At 36.3% G+C, this 20,914-nt stretch overlaps 1 protein-coding gene across 1 annotated transcript; it reads right to left on the bottom strand.

The window, feature by feature from the left end:
- Positions 1-469: 469 nt before the first annotated feature.
- Positions 470-20,621, bottom strand: TTK (TTK protein kinase). The gene is made up of 19 exons (XM_014958505.1): positions 20,498-20,621; positions 16,439-16,582; positions 15,151-15,259; positions 14,976-15,051; positions 14,794-14,888; positions 14,021-14,120; positions 13,225-13,315; positions 10,617-10,798; positions 10,351-10,487; positions 8,615-8,741; positions 7,915-8,007; positions 6,960-7,117; positions 6,721-6,872; positions 5,694-5,818; positions 5,311-5,391; positions 2,915-3,091; positions 2,137-2,227; positions 1,826-1,923; positions 470-796 (listed from the first exon to the last, which is right to left on the bottom strand). Exons 1-19 carry the CDS (start codon positions 20,619-20,621, stop codon positions 707-709), a joined length of 2,250 nt encoding a protein of 749 aa, XP_014813991.1. The 3' UTR covers positions 470-706.
- Positions 20,622-20,914: the final 293 nt, after the last annotated feature.

Here is a 20,914-nt window from a genome sequence, read left to right as displayed (position 1 = left end):
TAGTGATTTCTGACCATCATGAACCTTGACAGGTTTTCATTATTTTGAAATTCAAAAAGTATACTGGATTTATAGTAGCATTTTTAATAGAACAATTTTACTCCTAGAACTTCAGAACAGCAGTGATGCTTCCACCATATCACTAAACCACAGGAGCCACTCGAAAACTGGGCGATATTTACGTGTATCTCCCCAGTTGTAACTGATGACATTTAAAGAGAGTCCTTATTTCCTTAGCTCTGATCAAAACTGGACACAAAAGGCATTCTTGGCAAAGGACAGAACTGCACAATATCAAGTTCTTGTCATAGGAGATATTTCAAGAGATATTTGCATGTTTTTCACAGACACCAGTTGGCATTTTGGGAACTTCTTTTGTTTTAGCCTCAGAAGGATAAAAGAGCTTGAAGATTTTCATCCAAGTTTTTGTACTCCACACACAGTAATGCTTTTTAAGTAACAAAAACCATAACCACCAAAGAGCAATTTTTATTGTTCAATCCACACGGCATGCAAAGACAGAAACAGCCCCCAGTGAAAAAGCATTCCACTGAATTATTTTTTTATGATCTGCAAGCATTATCGGAAGACATACAGAACATTTTAAAATGTGAACTTTATGCTGAGTGTCCTTTTAAAAGCTAGCAGCACAAAAATATTTTTGGAACAGAGCAGACACCTGTGTTGCATCCTGAGCAGTAGTACATCACTTTGTTGTCCATGATTTTTGACTTCCAAGTTTTGCAAATGCTGATACATCAAGACTTTTACCGCTGTTGCACTGTTCGTATAAAGTCTGAAAGTTAATATAAACACAGGTATTTGGGTGAACAAAGTTATTTCACAAATGGATCCAAACTATATCTTTATAACAAACGTTACGACTTGAATGAGTAATGGATCCAAACTATATCTTTATAACAAACTTGAATGAGCCTGAAATATTCCAAACTCCACACTAAAATTTCTCTCTCAAATCAGAAAATAAAGATACACTTCAGACAACCGAGTTGCACCAGCTGTAACGCAACGTAGTGCCTAAAAGAAGACACACTCACTGACTTAGTGCGTAGTGCCTAAAAGAAGACACACTCACTGATTTAGCAGCTTGAGCACAGGGATAGAGCTTCACAGCTGGCAGAGAACAAACTCATTACTGAGATTTAAAAATCAAGTTTACTCCATTAATCGTCTCTGATGTGGAAGCACCATGGAAGGAGAGATGTATTTACATACTGGGGGTGAGAAAGGAATATCAGTGGACACAAACAGTCACATCACAAGATAAGTTCTCCTTCACCCCCATATTTTAAAAAAATCAGATATGGCTAGCAGTGTAAATGTAAATAAACTTGTTTAGATTTATGTCATGTGTACTGAATTTGCTTTCCTCCCATGAAAGCAGCTTTGTGTTCCATCTCAACTTATTATATATTTGACCACCATCACCTCTTCCCAGAGACAGGTGGAAAGAACCAAGCTGGTGAAGTCATCCAGCTTCTCTTTCAGGCAGCAAAGCAAGAGGCTGGAATCTTAACACCTCATCACAGAGGGCCTAATTTACACACAGTGAGGCATTAACAGCTCAACAACTTCCAGGAAGGAAGAACAGTTGCAGTCCAAGAGCTCGCACACTTGACAGAATGATTTAGATCATTTCTCCATAATGATGGTTCTTAAATTAGAAGACCTACAATGCGTAATGTTTTTCCAGCTGTGGTTAAAGCCTTGATTTATGTATCCTTTCAGCTTTCACCACCAAACACTAATCTTTCTTTGCATGAACACGTGCTACCATACTAAAGAGAAAAGAAAGTGTACTTACCCGAGCAGCTCTAGAAATAGAGTTGGGAGAATTCAAGCCAACCAGTTGGCCAAGGATCCGCTTCATTTCCTCTGTTGTTCCCTTTGCATTTGGGACACCTGCAGGTAATTGATACATGTGTAAGTTACTAGGGCAGTTTGTAAGGAGTTTAAGAATTAAAATACAGAATTATTTTCTGAAAAATATGCAGGGACCAAACAAAATGGTTACACCAGCAAGTGGAAAATACATACAAGAGTAAAGCGTTTTGTTTTCTTAAACAGAATTATAAATACTATTCAATATAAATGTATTTTTAAATAAACACGTACCTGTTTGACAATGACTTTGAATTTGAACATAGGGATGTACCAGCAACTCCGAAACAGATATTCTTTGTTTAGGATTTCTTATTAAACAGCGCTGCAAAAGAATTAAGATTTAATTTGAAATACGTTAAGAACTTTCCTAAGAATTAAGAGTGAGGATCTTCAAAACACCCCGTAGATGCATGTCAGAACTTCTTACTGCAGAACTATGTGCTCAGAAAGACTCAACTCGCAATACAATAACAGATTAACCTAGTTACCTTCATTAGCAATTATCCTCAGAGTAAAGTTTGGTGGCCTGTTTTGCTGCAACAGCGTGGGAAGAGGTAAAGACCAAAACCTACAAATATCCTTTTATTCTGACACAAAATGACACCGAGATTTGAAAGTTAAGGGCTGTTTCTCGATTTCAGTTTGTCACCTGCCGAGCAACATAATTAGGGCTCAAGTGAAAGTACAGACCAAGTTCCAAAAGCAAATACTCAGGGTGGGGAAAGGGATGGCGAGTACAACAACTACTCTATTTCCTGTTAAGCCAAACTGCTTCAAGTATTTACTTGTTTTTTAGCTACTGAGCTGAAAATAAGACTTTTCCTATGGAAACTAGATGAAGCAGCTCCAGTTTCATTAAGTCTTTTGGAATAAAGCTTGTTCTTACCAGCAGCAGTGAGCCTTTATTTGTGAAAAAACTTTAATCAAGCACAACTCATTAAGTTTAAGAAAATATGCTTTAAATAAATTGCCATTATTTAAATCAAAACTAATCTTAGGGAACAGTTACCTTTAGCACATCCTGAAGATCCTTCTCAGCAATATCTGGGAATTCTATTTCATAACTAGGATCAACGATGGCATGTAGTTTATTAATTGGATTTGTTATATGTTGAAACGGAGTCCTTCCGTATGTCATACAGTACAAAATGCATCCCAATGACCATACATCACTTTTGGGACTTATCTAGTATAAAAACAAAACAAAAAAAAGGATTACTTCTCACTTAAGGAACTGTCCCTTCAGTCAATTGGTCATAAAAATTCTACAGTCATTTCACTTCACAGTGTCTATTTTACATTGGATAAAAGATCTTAGTAACTAGATTTCAACCACCACACCTGGGCTGTTCCTTACAGGAGGATTTTCCACTTGTCCTTCATGTGCTTTTTTAAAAGTGCTTCAGCACATGAAGTTGGGGAAGTGGGGAAGAGGAAGGAGGTGGAGGAAGAGGCACTCAGAGACCCTGACTCACAGCACAAGGGTTAGAATTCTCCTTAGATGAACTGAGCTCCAAAGCAAATCTGCGTTTTGCAAGCAATATCTTAAAACCATAAAAAAAAGAAGTATCATCTTTAATAAATCTCTAAAGCATTCTATTCTGTGTTTAGAAAGACAAGAGGGTGTTTCACTACATAGTAATACTTCCATTCAACTGTTAAAGTCACAATCTTTCAGTGTGTATATGCACATACATATGAATATAGATAATTATATAGTATAAATATATATTTTTTTAACACAGTCACAATCTTTCAGTGTGTATATGCACATTCATATGAATACAGATAATTATATAGTATAAATATATATTATTTTTTTTAATATCTTTCCACAAAACTATGTACCCCTGAATTGAAGCTTGACTGCCAATGTGAAATTGCTCTCCTTCAGTACTTCCCTCATCATTCACATTCCATTGCCTGGCAAAGTAATAACAAGTTCTACAATACCCAGTACTTCGTAGCATAGAAGAATTAATGGGAAACAGAGCACATGTGTCCCCTAAAATATTACACTTTATTGTATCAACTTTTAGAAGACTTTATTAGTTATCACTCATTTTTTGCATAACCTGCCTCTCACTTTAAAAGAAATCAAAAATATGACAATGACAAAAGCATCATGATATCTTGTTTAAGCAAACATTCTAACAATGGTTTATATCAGTAAAAAATGGTTTCTATCAAGAAAACTTGCTTTCAGAAAAAGATTTCTAAGCCACAGCTATTTATGCAGAACGCTAAGATGTAGCTGTGTAGCAGCCAGCAGTACCACAAGAGCTCCACTAATTTTTGGCAGAACAAAACTAAAACAAAAGGACATAAGCAGCACAATGGGCAACCAAAAGAGTGAGGAATGATTCTACCACTTTGCTCCATGGAAGATCCTTCCAGAAACACCCCTTGAAAGCTCTAGCCTGGAGTGATTTCAGTGCAAAGGAGGACTTGTCAGAGATGCAGAGTGTGGTGGACCCTTAATATGCTCAAAAGACTTTTGCAACATTGGTCAACAGTACAGCCTGGTACGTCAAGTCTGCATGTATTTCACTGTACTCCATATTGCTGTTCAGTGCCATTCACACCAACACCACAGAGGAAGACTGGTTTATATTGCTCCATAAAAATGGATTTTAAGATATTTTTATGATTATGGCTTCCAAGGAGGCCACGAAGATGCTCCGAGGGCTGGAGTCCCTCTGCTGTGAGGAAAGGCTGAGAGAGATGTTCAGCCTGGAGAAGAGAAGGCTCCGGGGAGACCTTAGAGCCCCTTCCAGTCCCTAAAGGGGCTCCTGGAGAGATGGGGAGGGACTCTGGATCAGGGAGGGGAGTGATAGAATGAGGGGTAAAGGTTTTAAACTGAAAGAGATGAGATATAGATGAGATCTTGGGAAGAAATTCTTTGCTGTGAGGGTGGTGAGAGCCTGGCCCAGGTTGCCCCGAGAAGCTGTGGCTGCCCCATCCCTGGAGGGGTTCAAGGCCAGGCTGGATGGGGCTTGGAGCAACCTGGTCTGGTGGGAGGTGTCCCTGCCCAGGGCAGGGGGTGGAACTGGATGATCTTTAAGGTCCCTTCCAACTCTAACCATTCTGTGATTCTATGATTATCAGCTTAGATGTTATCATTATTATTATTATGAGCTCCTCCAACGCCCAAGCCTGTGCATCTGTTTCAATTTCACTCATTAATTAAGCACTTACATGTTTCTAAACACCATCTGCAAAATACTTTTAGGTAGCTGAGAGGAATAAACTTAACTTTCAATCTCTGCCCACCATCATTGTGGCACAACAGATTTCCTTGTGTTCTAGTTTCAGTGGAGAATTTTGAGAAAATTAAGTCTTAAGATATATGCCTGAATTAATTTCTTCTTAATATGAAGGGAAGGAAAAAAAAGATCATGTTACCTTAGATCGAGATTTCCCATTTTCTCCATAGGAAGACATATCTTTTATTGCTTCAGGTGGCATATAATTCATTGTGCCAACCTAGACCCAAAAAAAGTTAAAAAATTTCTTTAAGTGAAGCATGCACTTAATTTAACTCACTTGATAAAACATTAGATTTTTGCCTCAAAGCACTGAAAAGCATCTTGAAAATTTGTTTCTATTAAGGCTGAAGGCCATTGTTATTCCATTCTATAAAAACATGTAAAAATTCATATATAGTAATATTTATATATACATATAAACCCATGCAGCAGTCATTGAATTAACATTAATTAACATAATCAGCAAGTACTATAGTGCTTTCCTGAAGAGTGTACATGGATTTTCCAGAAGCATTTCACCTGAGAATCTTTAATGATGCTTGTCACATCTGGCTGCATTTGGTTTGCAATCCCAAAGTCAATTAGTTTTAACATCCCATCCACTATCAGAAAGTTTGCTGGTTTCAGATCGCTGTGAATAATGCCTGTAAATCAGAGTTTAAAGTCAATCGAAGTTACTTCTAATGGGGTTTTTTATTGCTTAATTCCCACAACCTTAGGACAGAGAAGGTGCAGATCAGCTTTACCCAACAGTAATCAAATTACTCTTTGCAGATTTCATGAAAGCAGTTCCATTTCTTTTTAAATAGTTAAGACTTGCTTGAGTTTATAGTTCAACATGTTTCAGATCGCTGTGAATAATGCCTGTAAAACAGAGTTTAAAGTCAATCCAAGTTACTTCTAATGGGCTTTTTTATTGCTTAATTCCCACAACCCTAGCACAGAGAGAAGGTGCAGATCAGCTTTACCCAATTGAAATCAAATTATTCTTTGCAGATTTCATAAAAGCAGTTCCATTTCTTTTTAAATAGTAAAGACTTGCTTGAGTTTATAGTTCAACAAATTACTTATCTCAAAGGTACCATTCACTGAGGATTACATATGACTGACCTCTCACAAGCCCTACCTACATGATTTATTATGAATTTTGGTTATTATCCACATAATCAACCAATCCATCTTTATATTTTGCAAAATTGTTTGTTTCAAGAACACATCACATAGTACGTAGCCTGCGTTTTAGTAGGTTTTGCTGTCTTTATTTTTAAATTTTCTAGTGTTCTTGTGCTGTAAAGGTGATGAGCTCTGCTGTATGTAAAGGACTCTTCACTTTTTTTCTTAAATAGAAGGATCCAGATCTGCTCTCTCCTTCACATTACTCCAAAGAGAATACAGAAGCATGCATTTTTTTCACCATACAGTACATACTGTATTGTGAAGATCACTGGGCTTACACCAAAACTAAGAGCCACTTCCAAAATTTTAACACATTCTTATTATCTCTGTGATATAACCCATACAAATACCTAGAATTATTTAACTATACCATATTCATGGATTGTGTGAACAGCTTCCAGCATATTTTTCCAATAGCTCTTCCGTTCCAATGGATCGATGTGTTTTTTCTTCTTGAGCCAGCTGTTGAGATCAATGTTTCCACACTCCATCACCATGTAGATATGATGATCAGTAATTTCACTAGAAAATAAATATACTTGTGTTAAAATTTAAGGCAACTTCTTTACAGGAAATGATGCTGGTGTAATAAGATTAGGGTTTACTCACTAGCCATAAAGGCGGATGATCTTATCACTGTGCTGCTGCAGTTTGCTCAAATGAGCTATTTCATTCTTGTAGCTCTCAACAGTCTGTTGATCAGCTTCCTCTAAATTCACATATTTGACAGCGTAGAGCTGCTTCTTCTCATTCAGCACTTGAAACACCTGCAAAACAGTATCGGTTTATAACTTCATTCAATCCAAGTTCTCACTCACTACGGTCCTTCAACTCACCACAGTGAGAATCTCAAAGAAAAAGTCTACTTTTTCAAAAGGAAGCACCCACACTAAATTTACAAAGAAGTTCCTACAAGTCAGCATGAAGAAAAAATAAGAAAGGCACCAGTTCCAACAGAAACAACCCTCTATCAGAAGCCATCTTGGTACCACATTACGTTTCACTAGGTGTATGCGATCATAAGTCTTGAAGTGTTCCTAAGATAAAGGATGTTCACTGATTTAAGTGAGATTTCTAGATGCTTTGAAAAGTTGAGTGATTGCTTTTTCCTATTTCCATAGTTTCTGGCAGTGTTCTGATCACATCTCTTCAGAGTTTCTGTTCACTGTTTACTCTTTACTTCAACACACACCCCCTCTTTATCTACCCGCTGCTTTTACTTTATTTCTCCACCAAAATCAACAGGACTGTGCTTAACAACCTGTAATAATTGAAGCATCATTTTTATAATAATACATTAATTCAGGTGTTATTTCAGACCATCTGAAGACTCAGATAAAACAGAATTGTACCACATCTAATCCGTGCGTTACCTTTCTTCTGAATGTCTAAGGGATAGTCTAAGCATTAAAACAACAAATTTCTAGATGCTCTGGGTAACTCAAACCCTTTGTAAATGTTAATAAAAGGCAGTCCTTATTAGACAATGTCATCATCTATGTTTATAACACAGCTACCAGTGTGTAAATGAGTGACTGTCTAAAAGGATAAAAGAGCATCTCACCTTACTTGAGCCTCCACTTCCTATTTGCTTTAATATTGTATAAACTTTTCCTTTGATGGCAAGACATTCATGTGAAGGGATAGCAACTGGAACCTGTGAACATACAGAAGAAGTTAAGAAAAATAACTATTGTGGAAGTTAAGAAAATAACTATACTTGCAGCAGAGCTTGGTAGAACTCTGCTTGAAGTTGTCTTGGTCTTTCTAAACAGCATGAAGTACAGTAAAGCTAAATTTTAAATAGATTTGTCTTGAAAGCTAAAGATCTCTATAGCAAAAGTATTTGTATAATGATCATGACTTGGCATGGCACTGAACTCATAACAGATATCAATGCTTTTCACACTGGAAATAAAAAAAAGGGTGGTAGTACCACTATGAAAATACAGCAGAAAGAGAATAGTGACCTTGCCTCTATCATGAACTATTTCTGAAAAGGCTTAGATTTCAGAGATCAAGGTTTCAGGATTTAGACAACTGAACTGATTTTTCAAGAGTTGACTTATTTTACCTAAATTCAGACATACATATGAGAAAACAGTTATTTTGAGAATAAGCAATCCAGATTACATTCATCCAGAAAGGTGAATAGCAACTTTAGATTAAAAAAATATATATACATACGTGCATATATTTAACCTAAAGTAGTCTCCAATGAAAACATGTACTGAAAAATGGCAGAAGACAGCCTAAAGTCATACCTGCAAACCATCTTGATTTTGAAATGGAGTTACTGGAGTGTGAGATTGGAAATATGGGAGCTGGCTGTAGGGAGTAGAAATGTGACATCCTGGTAGGAAGTTGTTCTTTACAACCGGCGTTCTGAAACTAAAGGAAATTATGAATAGTTGCATTTAGTTGTAGATTTTTTTTTAAGACTATTATAACAACCAAGTTTGAGTCTTCATTGTTTCTTGAAAGTTAAACCCTATTGAGTAGCAAAAGCCTCTGCTAATTCCATAATTATCATCAAGACTGGTTCAGCTTCTTGGCTTAGCAGTCCTTTAGAGTATGTTTAAACTGTAACACACTTGGGAAGTATTTCTTAAAACAGTAACTAATCAAATCTCCATCTTCAGATACTGGCTGGCTGTCCTCACAAACTGGAAAATGAAAGAACCATAGAACTAGAAGAGCTGACCATAAGACAGCAGGACAGCCACAGTTTTTTTCAGCTTATTGTTCTATATTCAAAACCATTTTAGATGAAGAGAGACTTTTTTTAATTTTAAGTGAGTGTACCGAGGCAAATAATTTCAAGGCAGTCACGAGAGGGGTTTTGAGAGCTTTAGCTACACTGTATGAGAGGAAAGATCATGTATTTAAGACTGAAGATTGCAAGAAATAATTTATTTATTTTTTTTATTTCATGTGTCTACAATATATTTAGTTCCACCACCAAATATACCTATTTTCCACAGTATTTATAGAAACTGATGCAAAGATCAGAACTGGAAAAATATCACTAGGACTTTTCCACCACCAAATATACCTATTTCCCACAGTATTTATAGAAACTGATGCAAAGATCAGAACTGGAAAAAATTTATATCACTAGGACTTTTTTTGTGGAGAATAAAATGACAAAAGTTTGAAGAAAACAGTCAAAATGAGTCAAAATCAATCTTCTCACTGAACACAAAAGCACTCTACAATTCCGCATATTTACCACGTGCCATACATATTGTGTGTAATGAGAATTTAATTTTTAAAGAAGTTTGAAGGAAGCAAGAACAGAATCTATCCAAGGATGACTTCATTTATGAAGTTCCATCATGAGATGATGTGCTTCATTCACTCCATGTATTCTAAGTTCTAGAGCTACAGAGACAGAGATCCTGCCAACAGGAACAGTGCTTACTCATCACACAGCCTTGACCTACATGATTCATCCTAGAGACTTAGGAAAATCCTAAGTAATCATATAATTAGAAAGACTTATCAATATAGGCACAGGGATTTATGCCTAATTTATGATTGCAGGGATAAACAAATGCTGATGTTTCCTAATTTGAGTGCTGGATTCTGCAAGCCTTTAGATTCCTTACACTTTTTTTTTTTAAATTATATTTGCATCACAGGAACCAGGCTGATACACTGTTATCAATCTAAAAAGCTTGTGAGCCACAAAAACACAAGTCATCCAAAAGAAATTGTCACGTAGCAGCGACCAGAGAAACAGGTAAATGCTCTAGAATAAGGACTTATTGATTTGATGGTGTATTTCCAAAGGCTGAAAAGCTGCCAGGGAAGACAAAGTTCCCCAAATGCAATCTGAATCTTGAAGTCAGGCACTTGATGTCAAGTGTTGGAAGCACCCAGAAATCTTGTTTGCTCTCTGAACAGAAAAGCTTAAGAAACCCCATTAAAAGCTGCTAAAAATCTTTCCAGGCATCAACTGCCATTCGTTAGTGTTTGGCTCAAAGCAGTGCCTTACCAGTCCATGTAATCATTACTGGTGGTGCTTGGTGTTCCACAGAGATATGATGGATCACTCTTCTTGGAGACAGCATCTGGTGGGGATAATCCTTTTGAAACAGGAGGACCAGGCTGTTCAAGGCTTGATCGTTTTACCTACGGAGGGCAAAGCAAGATAATATTCCACACAAAGAGCCACATTTATGAATTATGAACACAAATCACTTCTTCAACATATGAGAGCTGCTGCAGCTAGAAAACCACTGCATAGTCCTCTTACTTTACCTCTCTGTAGCAGCTTTTCTGGGGCACTTCTTGAACTGGCCATTTTTTTCTGGCACTAACACAGTTTAGTTTAATCTGTTCCAACTGCTTTCTGTAGCCTTCACCAGCACTAAATTGTTGCTGTTGACTTTCCTGGCTCCTCAGCTCTGGTATCCTCAGCTCCTGATGCTGGACTTTATTTTCTTAAAAAAAAAAAAACATTCAGATTATTAAAAAGCCTTGATATTTAATACTTGAAACAGTTTCTGACACATTTATCCCACAGTTTCTAGAATTATTTAACCTCATTTTCTATATGAGAATAAATGAACACAGTTGGCTAACTAGAATTAGATATTAAGAGGTATTAAAACCTTTGGAGGGGGTTAGGGAAGCACTCAAGTTGAAAAAAAATAATCACATTTTTCAAATTAAATCTTTTTCTTCACTACAATAAGTAGTTATGTATATAATCCTAAATTCAAGTCTTACAATATTATTAGGAATTTTCACCTCACTTCTTCAGTAGAAGCAGAAATCAGAAAGCTGCCCAGGGAACTGTGTATATTTCATCAGAAATATAGAAGTGGCAAAGTAAAAGATTAGTACATGTATTCCATATTCCACGGTGTTGGTGCTATCATCAGTAGTAACTTTTTAATTTTACCAGCCCTGAAATACTTGCTCTCAGCTCAAGGTGGTCTCATGTCACCCTTATTTTATGTCATGAGGTGACTTCACACAATAGTCAAACTCCATGCATTAGATAAAAATTCATCTGTCAAAAGGCATAATTTACAGCTCCACAGAGCATTGGTGAACCCAATTTAAAAAACTTCATTGAGTACTTCCCATGATAAAACTCATGGCCACAGGTGAAAGAGCTCCTGTAGTCAAGATGAAATCTGATTATCCCCTCTTTATAAATCATATGACAGCTTTTAACCCCCCTCCATTCTTCCCATCAGGTGGAAGAAAGCTCTTTCTTAATGCCTGAGCATGCTCAACAAATTTCAAATTTAAAAGCCACAACGAATGTTTCTATTCACAACTAATTACTTAACATACATGAAACATTCTACCTTATTTCTTTCTTAAACTGAAAAAAAAGTTTTCATCAGTAGTAACTTTTTAATTTTACCAGCCCTGAAATACTTGCTCTCAGCTCAAGGTGGTCTCATGTCACCCTTATTTTATGTCATGAGGTGACTTCATGCAGTAGTCAAACTCCATGCATTAGATAAATACTTAAGTAGAGCTTAGGTTACTTCTGAAATACACCAAAAAACGTCTTTTGCTAAAGTAAATTAAAAAATTATTCCCCCAAAGTATGTTAATAATCCAATAAAAATCTCAGCCATTCAAATGATAGCAAAGCTCAGATTTATAAAGTTTTCTTTTTTAAGGAAAAATTAGACAGAAGCATCCTCGTGTGGTATCTTTACAGACAGTCACAGAGCAGAAGGAACAATCCAGTTAAGGCTGAAAACCCATGTTTAAAGCAAGAGCATTTACTGTAATAAAAAGTGTAACAGTGCATTTGATTGATGCTGAGATTTAAGAAGGCTCTAAAGAGTACACACTTATTTAGTGCAAGTGTCATTCACACAAAGGATTCCTGCAGTTCATAAATTTGAGTAAATATATGGTAAGAACAGTGTTTTAGGAACCAGAATACATAAATGTAAAGTTATTTTGAGCAAAGTTTATTTTTGCTTAAGTCCCTGTTTCTTTTGAGGCTACTGATTACCCAGAACAAGAAACTGCTCTCATACTAAGAATCAGAGCAACAAGATAGGAAGTGGGTTATGGCAATACCTAGTAAAACTTACTTCAGCCAAAACAATCCCAGATTAAATGTCAACAAAAAAAATAGAGCTATGGCATCTCTAGGGTAAACAAGGAGCATATTCAAGGAAAGGCACAGGAGAAAAACTGCTATAATTTGAGTATGTCTCAAAATCTAAAGACTCCCCCTCCAGAACATTACAATCCGTAGGTTTGAATTTCTCTCAGCCAACATACACTTTTTTTTATAAACTAGCACTGTTATCCAATACTAATATGACAAATAGTCCAACACAAACATCAGCAGAAAAAGCTAAAGCTTCATGTACTAATAGAAGATGCTGAAAGCAACAGAGGATGGGGATGTTGTGCATTCAGAGAGCATTTTGGGAGATTTGCACGTTTTATCAAGTGCAAGACGATGTCGTGGTGTCCCCTTTTTAAACTTACTTCAACCAAAACAATCCCAGATTAAATGTCAACAAAAAAAATGAGAGCTATGGCATCTCTAGGGTAAACAAGGAGCATATTCAAGGAAAGGCACAGGAGAAAAACTGCTATAATTTGAGTATGTCTCAAAATCTAAAGACTCCCCCTCCAGAACATTATAATCCTTAGTTTGAATTCCTCTCTGCCAGCACACACTTTGTTTTATAAACTAGCATGGTTACCATATGAAGCCAAATTTTAATTTAATGCTCCTCAATTCCCCGGCAGACCAAGTTTTTCACTTTTTGAAGAATATTTTCTTTAGCAATGCATTTGCTTTAAACTACAGAACGGCAAATTTTCAATGGTTATTCTATTTCAGACTACTAAAACATCACATATTAATAGTTACCTTCTCTTTTCAGCACCAAACTCGTATCCATTTTGGGTTTGAGAGTTACAGTGGAATCGGTAGCCTTTTCTAAGCTGTTCTCATCCAACATCTGCAATTTAAAAAAAAAACCAAAAAGCATCTTAAGAAGAATCAAAGGAGATCCCAACCAGTGTCTGAAAGATATTTTTTTATGATAATTAATGAATGACAAGCCACAAAGCAAATATGCTTCAGGAAACAGTGCAGGGCACACAGGCAACTATTACTATGTTTAAATCCATCAACAACCTGTTACAGAAACCGTATGATGGAACTTCAAAGACAAATGCTTTCTATTCTTGAATTTTCTTTCGGGGAACAGGGACACAGGAGATGAAAATGCAAGGCACACTCAAAATTCATCTGTCAAAAGGCATAATTTACAGATCCACAGAGCATTGGTGAACCCAATTAAAAAAACTTCATTGAATACTTCCCATGATAAAACTAATGGCCACAAGTGAAAGAGGTCCTGTAGTCAAGATGAAATATGATTTATAAAGAGGGGATAATCAGATGACAGCTTTTCCCCCCCCAATTTTTCCTATCAGGTGGAAGAAAGCTCTTTCTTAATGCCTGAGCATGCTCAACAAATTTCAAATTTAAAAGCCACAACGAATGTTTCTATTCACAACCCATTACTTAACATACATTAAACATTCTACCTTATTTCTTTCTTAAACTGAAAAAAAAGTTTATTATTTTCCTTTCTAATATCATAGGACAGCCAGGTAGAATTCCTTATATCCATTTAAAAAAAAAAACCTTAAGTTACCTGTAAGTCTCCCAAGTTGTATGAATCACCCCCACTAGATTTTGGTTCTGAAAGCGGAAAAGGTGGAATGAAGGCTGTACATTTGGAGCTGGATATTTGCCTGCTGAAATAACAGATTCAGAATATTGGGCTTTAGTTACCTTCTCAGAAGTTAATTATGCAATTTTTACTCTTTGGTTACATATTTCTCCCCCAAGTTCCCATTTCCATGTGAATTTAGTTTCACAGCAATAAAAAAAGGAAGAAAGTTGGCATAACAGACTTTACTTGGGGAAAAGGGAAGCTTTTTCTCCTCTGTTTAATTTCAGGCTGTGCTATGGTGAGGTAGCAAAGTGCTATTTTAATTGGCAGATTCTTCCAATATTGAACAATTATTCATAATAAAATTAGTATAACCACTGTCTTAATATAATCATTATCATACAGGTTATGTTAAAAATGAGGATTGAAAAGTGTTTTGGAACTTTCAAGACTGCCTTATATCTAATTTTAGGAACCGGAATACATAAATGTAAAGTTATTTTGAGCAAAATTTATTTTTGCCTAAGTCTCCATTTCTTTTGAGCCTACTGATTACCCAGAACAAGAAACTGCTCTCATACTAAGGATGAGTAATAAGATAGGAAGTGGGTTATTGCAATACCTAGTGCAGTTGACTATTTGTCAATAATATTTAGATTAATTTTAACATTCTTAACCAATATTTCCAACAATAACACTTTTGAAAAGGAGTATTAATGTCTGTGGTGCTGCAGCAAACCCAGTAACCGTACCTCCTCCTAACACTGGCTGTAAGAGGAACATCTGTGATCTTCACATCATCATCATCAGTGACTAGTTTCACAGGAACCCTCCCAAAAGGACAGGCCTAAGAGGAAATTGAAAGTTATCACACTTGTAAAGAACAAAGGAAAGCTTAAGTTTTTGAAGCAAAATGTTACATGTTTTAATCTACCTGGTTAGATTTGTTTAGTGGTCTTAATGGATTGTGGCAATTTAATAGGGCATCGAATTCCTGTGGTTTCTCCTCCCTGAAGGCAAAGGAAAAAAAAACCAAAGCACTGTGGTGTGTATGTGTGGTTTTGTTTAAATGATGTTTTAAGAAATTAAGTAAGAAAGCAAGCCATTACCCAAGCAAAGGTCTGCTAATAGTAGAAGAGTTTTCACCAGATTCATTCCTTTTTATGCTTCTGTGATTTCCAACTATGCTCTGAAGTCCAAACTCTTGTGTACTTGGTACTGTAGGCAAATGAGTTAGAATTATTCAGATAATACTGCAGATTGTAGCTATTTCAAAAGCCAAGGGGTTCTTTTACAATAAGCGTGATTTAAAAACACATACATTTGCAGTAATCCAGTGTCACTGACATATATCAGTATTTTCTATTGATCTAGACAGACATTTTATATAATTATCTAAGATAAGATGTCCAAAGACTATCCAAGGAATTTAACTTTGAATTCAAAAACCTCGCTTACCTTATCCTATGTGCACAAAAGGAATACAAGCACCAAAAACATTGGTTTAAATATCTTGGGGGAGTGAGAAAGAAACCCACGCTTTCAGAGCAAGTGGATTTTCCAAATCTACGCTCTCAGAATGCACCTCCACTCCAGAACAGCATCATCCAAGGATCCTTCTGAAGCTTGCTCTATAAGGATTCCTCACAAGATATAAAACCTCTTACATTCAGATTCTTTCTCTGTTTATTTCAGTTATTTATCAGCTTATGTGATGAGAATGCCCACGCCTGAATAACTATAATAAATCCTAAATTAACAACTCTCAAACAAGCTGGGTTTTGCTGATCTTAGAGGTACAACTGTCTAAATGATCCTAACAACTCCCTGCTGCTGCAGAGACCCAAGATATTGATAAGACCCCTGACCTGTCCTGTCCTCCTCCTGCCGAGCACTAGCTTTTGGGCTCTGCCTTCATTTATGTGCTATTTAATTTTGATACAAAACTTTTGTGCCGCCTCAGTTGTGTTTCTGTAGATCCATCTGGATTTATAGCATCAAATAAATATGAAGTTGAAATTTTTTTCCTAGATTTGACTAGTATGCAATCTATATGGCTTACTCTGTGTGTTTCTGTTCTAACTCAACTCTACCACCAGCAGCTCTTCACACTTTTCAGTTGGAAATCTCTATTACGAAAGAGAAAGACCTAATGCATCAGAGGAACAGAATTAAAGTCTACCATCCTGTGCCTCCTGCAAACTAAATTCATTGCATCAATGATGGAACTGAGTGTTGAGGGAATAAGATGGAGAATATAGACAGATATGCTTTTTTATTAGACAATAACAAATTTTGAGTTTGCATAACTAGAAAGGATAAACATTACAGAATATTTACTTTCCAATCAAGCATTACAAATGCAAACAACTCTAACAATTTAACAAATTTAGTTACCTGCAAAGTTCTCCTTCTCTTCGTCTGAAAGCAACTGCTTTTTTTGTGAATGAAAGTTTTGCAGAGCAGTTTCCAACATTTCTAGTGGAACAGCAGAGCACTCCAGAGCTTTCTGAAGGAGCTGCTTACACTTCTTCATATTTCCTAAGCAGCAAGGAACACAGAAGTAGAAATCAAGGAAATAAGAAATTATACTGGGGCAACGTGGTCTTTTTTAAAGACATGATTACACTCATGCTGTTCTGTGAAGCCATTGCTCATGAGGCATTTCCCCCCCTCTTAAATATCTACTTTCAAGATACTGCCTGGAACAAGCTACAGGTGAATCATAAGTCAATTTTTCACATAAAGTTGAAAACCAGGTGACAAAATATGCTTTATACAGTCTCACAGCATTTGTTTAATGCTATAGGAACTGTAAGGAAATACAACACAAATTCTAAAATTCAGTTTTCTGCAATATCAGCAAGGAAATATAAGCTTTATGGACTTTCATTTACATCTGACTAGATACAAACTTTTACATATGCATTGTAAAACTTCTTTAATGCACTTAATAGACATCAAAGTTAAAAGCAGCTGTCAAATCAAACATCACTACTCCAGAAAGTACTACCTTTAAGAAAAGACTGAAAAGAAAGAATATTGTTTCATTAATTTTACACATTACTAAATGTCATAACCAGAGACTAAAGAGAACTGGGAGAGAAGAGGGTGCATTTTAAAAAAATATACTGAAAGCAATCAGTTTATATACATAAGCATGTACACATACAATTAGTAAAAAAACCCTACATTAATTTTACACATTACTAAATGTCATAAACAGAGACTAAAGAGAACTGGGAGGGAAGAGGGTGTTTTAAAAAAAATACACTGAAAGCAATCAGTTTACATACATAAGCATGTACATATACAATTATTAAAAAAACCCTTATAGTCAAATAAGGAAAGAAGTGTACTGCAACCAAAACATTTTCCTTTGTTTAGAGAGCATCAGGGCAAAATGATGCAATGTTTTGTTAGAGCTGTTAATGCCCTTAAGTCCCAAATGCCCTTCTTCCTCAGTTCCAAATCAGCATAACATAAACCACTTTGTTTTTATAGGTGCCATGTACATATATAATTATTTGCTATACTATATACTAGTATATTTCGGAGCTCCATGATGTCTCTAGCACTCCAAGCTCAAACTGGAGTTAGCTGGCAATGGCCCCTGCAGTTCAAACTGGGGCAGGTGGGGAGTAGATATTAGGAACTGATGCTTAAGTAATATTTTAAGAATATTAACTAGATGATGTTGAACACTGAAGCAAGGAAACACCAAAATAAGATCAGCTATGATTTCACTTAAGTGTATTTTGCACATATTTGTTATGCTTTGTTTAACCATATAATCAAATACTGCTTTTCTCCCAAACCCTAAGTGGATAGACCTGGTAGTCCTTTTTAAAGAAACCCAGCATTCTGCCTTTGGCCATATTTAGTAACCACACATTGCTTCAACAAGACCTACTGTTCAAAATGAAAGTAATTCCTCTTAATATTATGTGCCTTTCATTGAATAAGAAATAAAATGACATTAAAACACTGATGTAAAAAAATGGACACCTCCATTCCCCTTTACCAGATGAGGAACAAAGGCATAAAAGCAAAGCTGGAAGTACCTGTGAGTTTCAATCACATACAAAAAGAACAATCCACTTAAACATAACATTCTAAATAGCCAAAAATAGAGTTTTATTTATGGTCAGTCCTCAGTAGTTCACAGCAAATCTTGCTCCAAGCACACTACACAAGGGAGAGATAGCTCCTCATCAGGCCTTTTTAAATGAAGTTGTATTCAGCATTGAAATAAAACCAAACCGGAATGCTATCTTTGTGTCACTCTATTTTCAGGTCTTAAATATTCAATTTATAAAGAAATCAGTATCAATTTGCCAGCTGTAATTCCAGAATTTTGACTTGAGCTTTAGCTCACAATTTTGATCAAGACAGGGAAGTGAATGTATAACTAACTTTTTCTTTTAATGCAAAGGGAACGACAGATGAATCCAGAGGCAATTGGTTTGCGGAAGCGATGCCGAAATGCTCAGGAGAAGGTAACAAAGCACCACCCTCCTCCTTTCCCTCTGGCCTAAACTGGACACACTCAGTGAAAAAGGAGCAGCACTCAAAGCACATACACACATTAATTAGTCCTCTATAATTGGGCCCGTGTGTATGGGCCAGTGGAGTTCCATCCACGTTACCAAATGTCAAATAAGCCAGCTCAAGGATATCAGACACAAATCAGGAGAGCACATTAGAGTTAAAATAAAGCCAATTGTAAATGGCTTATTGATTTGGGATTAGTACTTCAGTTCAGGTTGACTGTTCACTCCCAAAGAAAGAGAAAGTATTGCATGAGCACATCCCATAGCTATGGGGTAATTAAACTCACAAGTGATTGTGACAGGGTGAATCCAGTCATTGGTAACCACCAGTAGCATTTCTACACTACTTAAATTACACAACAGGTTTTATTACACTTATTTGACAATATACTTATTCTTGCATTATAACCGTCTTATTATCTTTTTTAATAAGCCTACAAGTGCTCACTAGACAAATTACTGGCTATTTTTACTACTGTTTATAAGTTCAACGCAACAAGTTTATATCAGAACAAGACCAGTCAGATAACTGACTCATCTGAAATAGAAAAACTGTGGAATTTCAAGTCACAGATAAGCAGTTTTTTGTCCTCTCCTCCCCATCCCATGGAAGAATCTTATTCAGTATCTTTCCTCCAACAATCATTTGATTTGACGTATTTCTGAGGGGGATTTCCACAGCCTTTCCTGCTCCATTAGTTTTATTAGTTAAGAAAAAATTGGACAATCTGAGAGGACAAATGAGTATTTAGTGACTTTAATAAAATGGCTCTGCTTCATGGGACACAGTTTAGATATATAAACTGTATCCTAAAAAACAGTAAAAACAAAAAAAAGTACTAGACTTTCCACAGGCAGTGGTTTTGCCTATAAACCAAGTACCAGTGCCACCTTCCCTACACACAAGAGGAAAGAAGTGACCTACAAAGAGAAGGTGAACTTTGTGGACTCAATGCACTATGGTCCAAAGTATTGAGGACCTATTTTTCTAGATATATTAAAACATTTAGTATAAAATAATCTAGAGGGTCAACTCGAAGAGCAAAACTGGAAGATCAAAACCAAGAAAACCTCAGAGATAGAGTTTAAATACATGAAGAAAAAAAACCAAAAAATACCCCAAGTGATAAACCCAAGTGACCCCAACAAATATCAGCCATCTCCACTGTCCCAGCAGGAATATTCAACAATGGAACAGAAAACAGAAGAGTCGATTGAAATCCAATTGCTAACTACTTATGATCCTCAGTGGCAGAAGAGAAAATTTAATTGGACCAATTTGCACATTTACAGCATCTTTTGGTCTAACAATAACCCACAGAAAATCTACAGTTGGTTTTTGGAAAGAGCCAGAATTTCTTCCACAAGCAAGTTTAAAATATCTAAAGGGAAATTATTCAGAGAAGCTGTGGCTGCCCCATCCCTGGAGGGGTTCAAGGCCAGGCTGGATGGGGCTTGGAGCAACCTGGTCTGGTGGGAGGTGTCCCTGCCCAGGGCAGGGGGTGGCACTGGATGGTCTTTAAGATCCCTTGCAACCCAAACCATTCTATGATTTAAAATTACCACTTAAGTTTGAGCATCAGTTTTCAATATCGCAAGAGCCTTATTCATTCCTCCCACTGTAAGTTCTAAGCTTAGAAAAACAAACCAGAAATCACTGCTAATTTGCATCCTGTTTGAAAGCTATTTCTACAAAGGAAAAAACCTATTAAGAACTGTGCACGTATTTTCATTGTAAAATGAACACACAGTCTCATTAAATTACAATAAAAAAGAAAATCCAGGTTTTTCTTTTTTCTGATTTAATACTTATCAGTTTTCTTGCAAACTATGTAACAGAGGAGTTTAAAACAACAAAAGCTAGAACACAGAACAGCACCACCAAAGAAGTTTTTCTACACACCTTGTGCCAGCTCAAACTGTGCAAAAGCCACGTGCACAAAAGCAAACTTCTTGCAGTTAAGTCTGGCCAGATGAAACTGGTCCCGGGCCTCCTCTGGATCCTGCAGACTGGAAAAACAGCACATCAATAGTTACAAGAAGGTAACGAGCCTGAGTAACACAGATGAAGCTCCATGTGCTGTGTGACATGGAACTAACACAGATAATCCTGGAAAAGCCATCCATCTGTAGCTGAATTTGTTTCGTCTTCATTAGAACCATTAGTGAAGTATAAATGAGCCAAGAGTTTTGAAAAGCTAATAATTCAAATATACAAAGCTGACCCTTTCCAAAAAATAGAATGTGCTCAAACCTGAAAAGAAAGATTAAAGACGCATTCTTTGTCACCATTTGTATTATTCCTCAAAATATGTAGATA

Source organism: Calidris pugnax, unplaced genomic scaffold (assembly GCF_001431845.1).
Source record: "Calidris pugnax isolate Ruff unplaced genomic scaffold, ASM143184v1 scaffold251, whole genome shotgun sequence".
Classification (NCBI taxonomy): Eukaryota; Metazoa; Chordata; class Aves; order Charadriiformes; family Scolopacidae; genus Calidris; species Calidris pugnax.
This window is presented reverse-complemented; position numbering and strand designations above follow the sequence as displayed.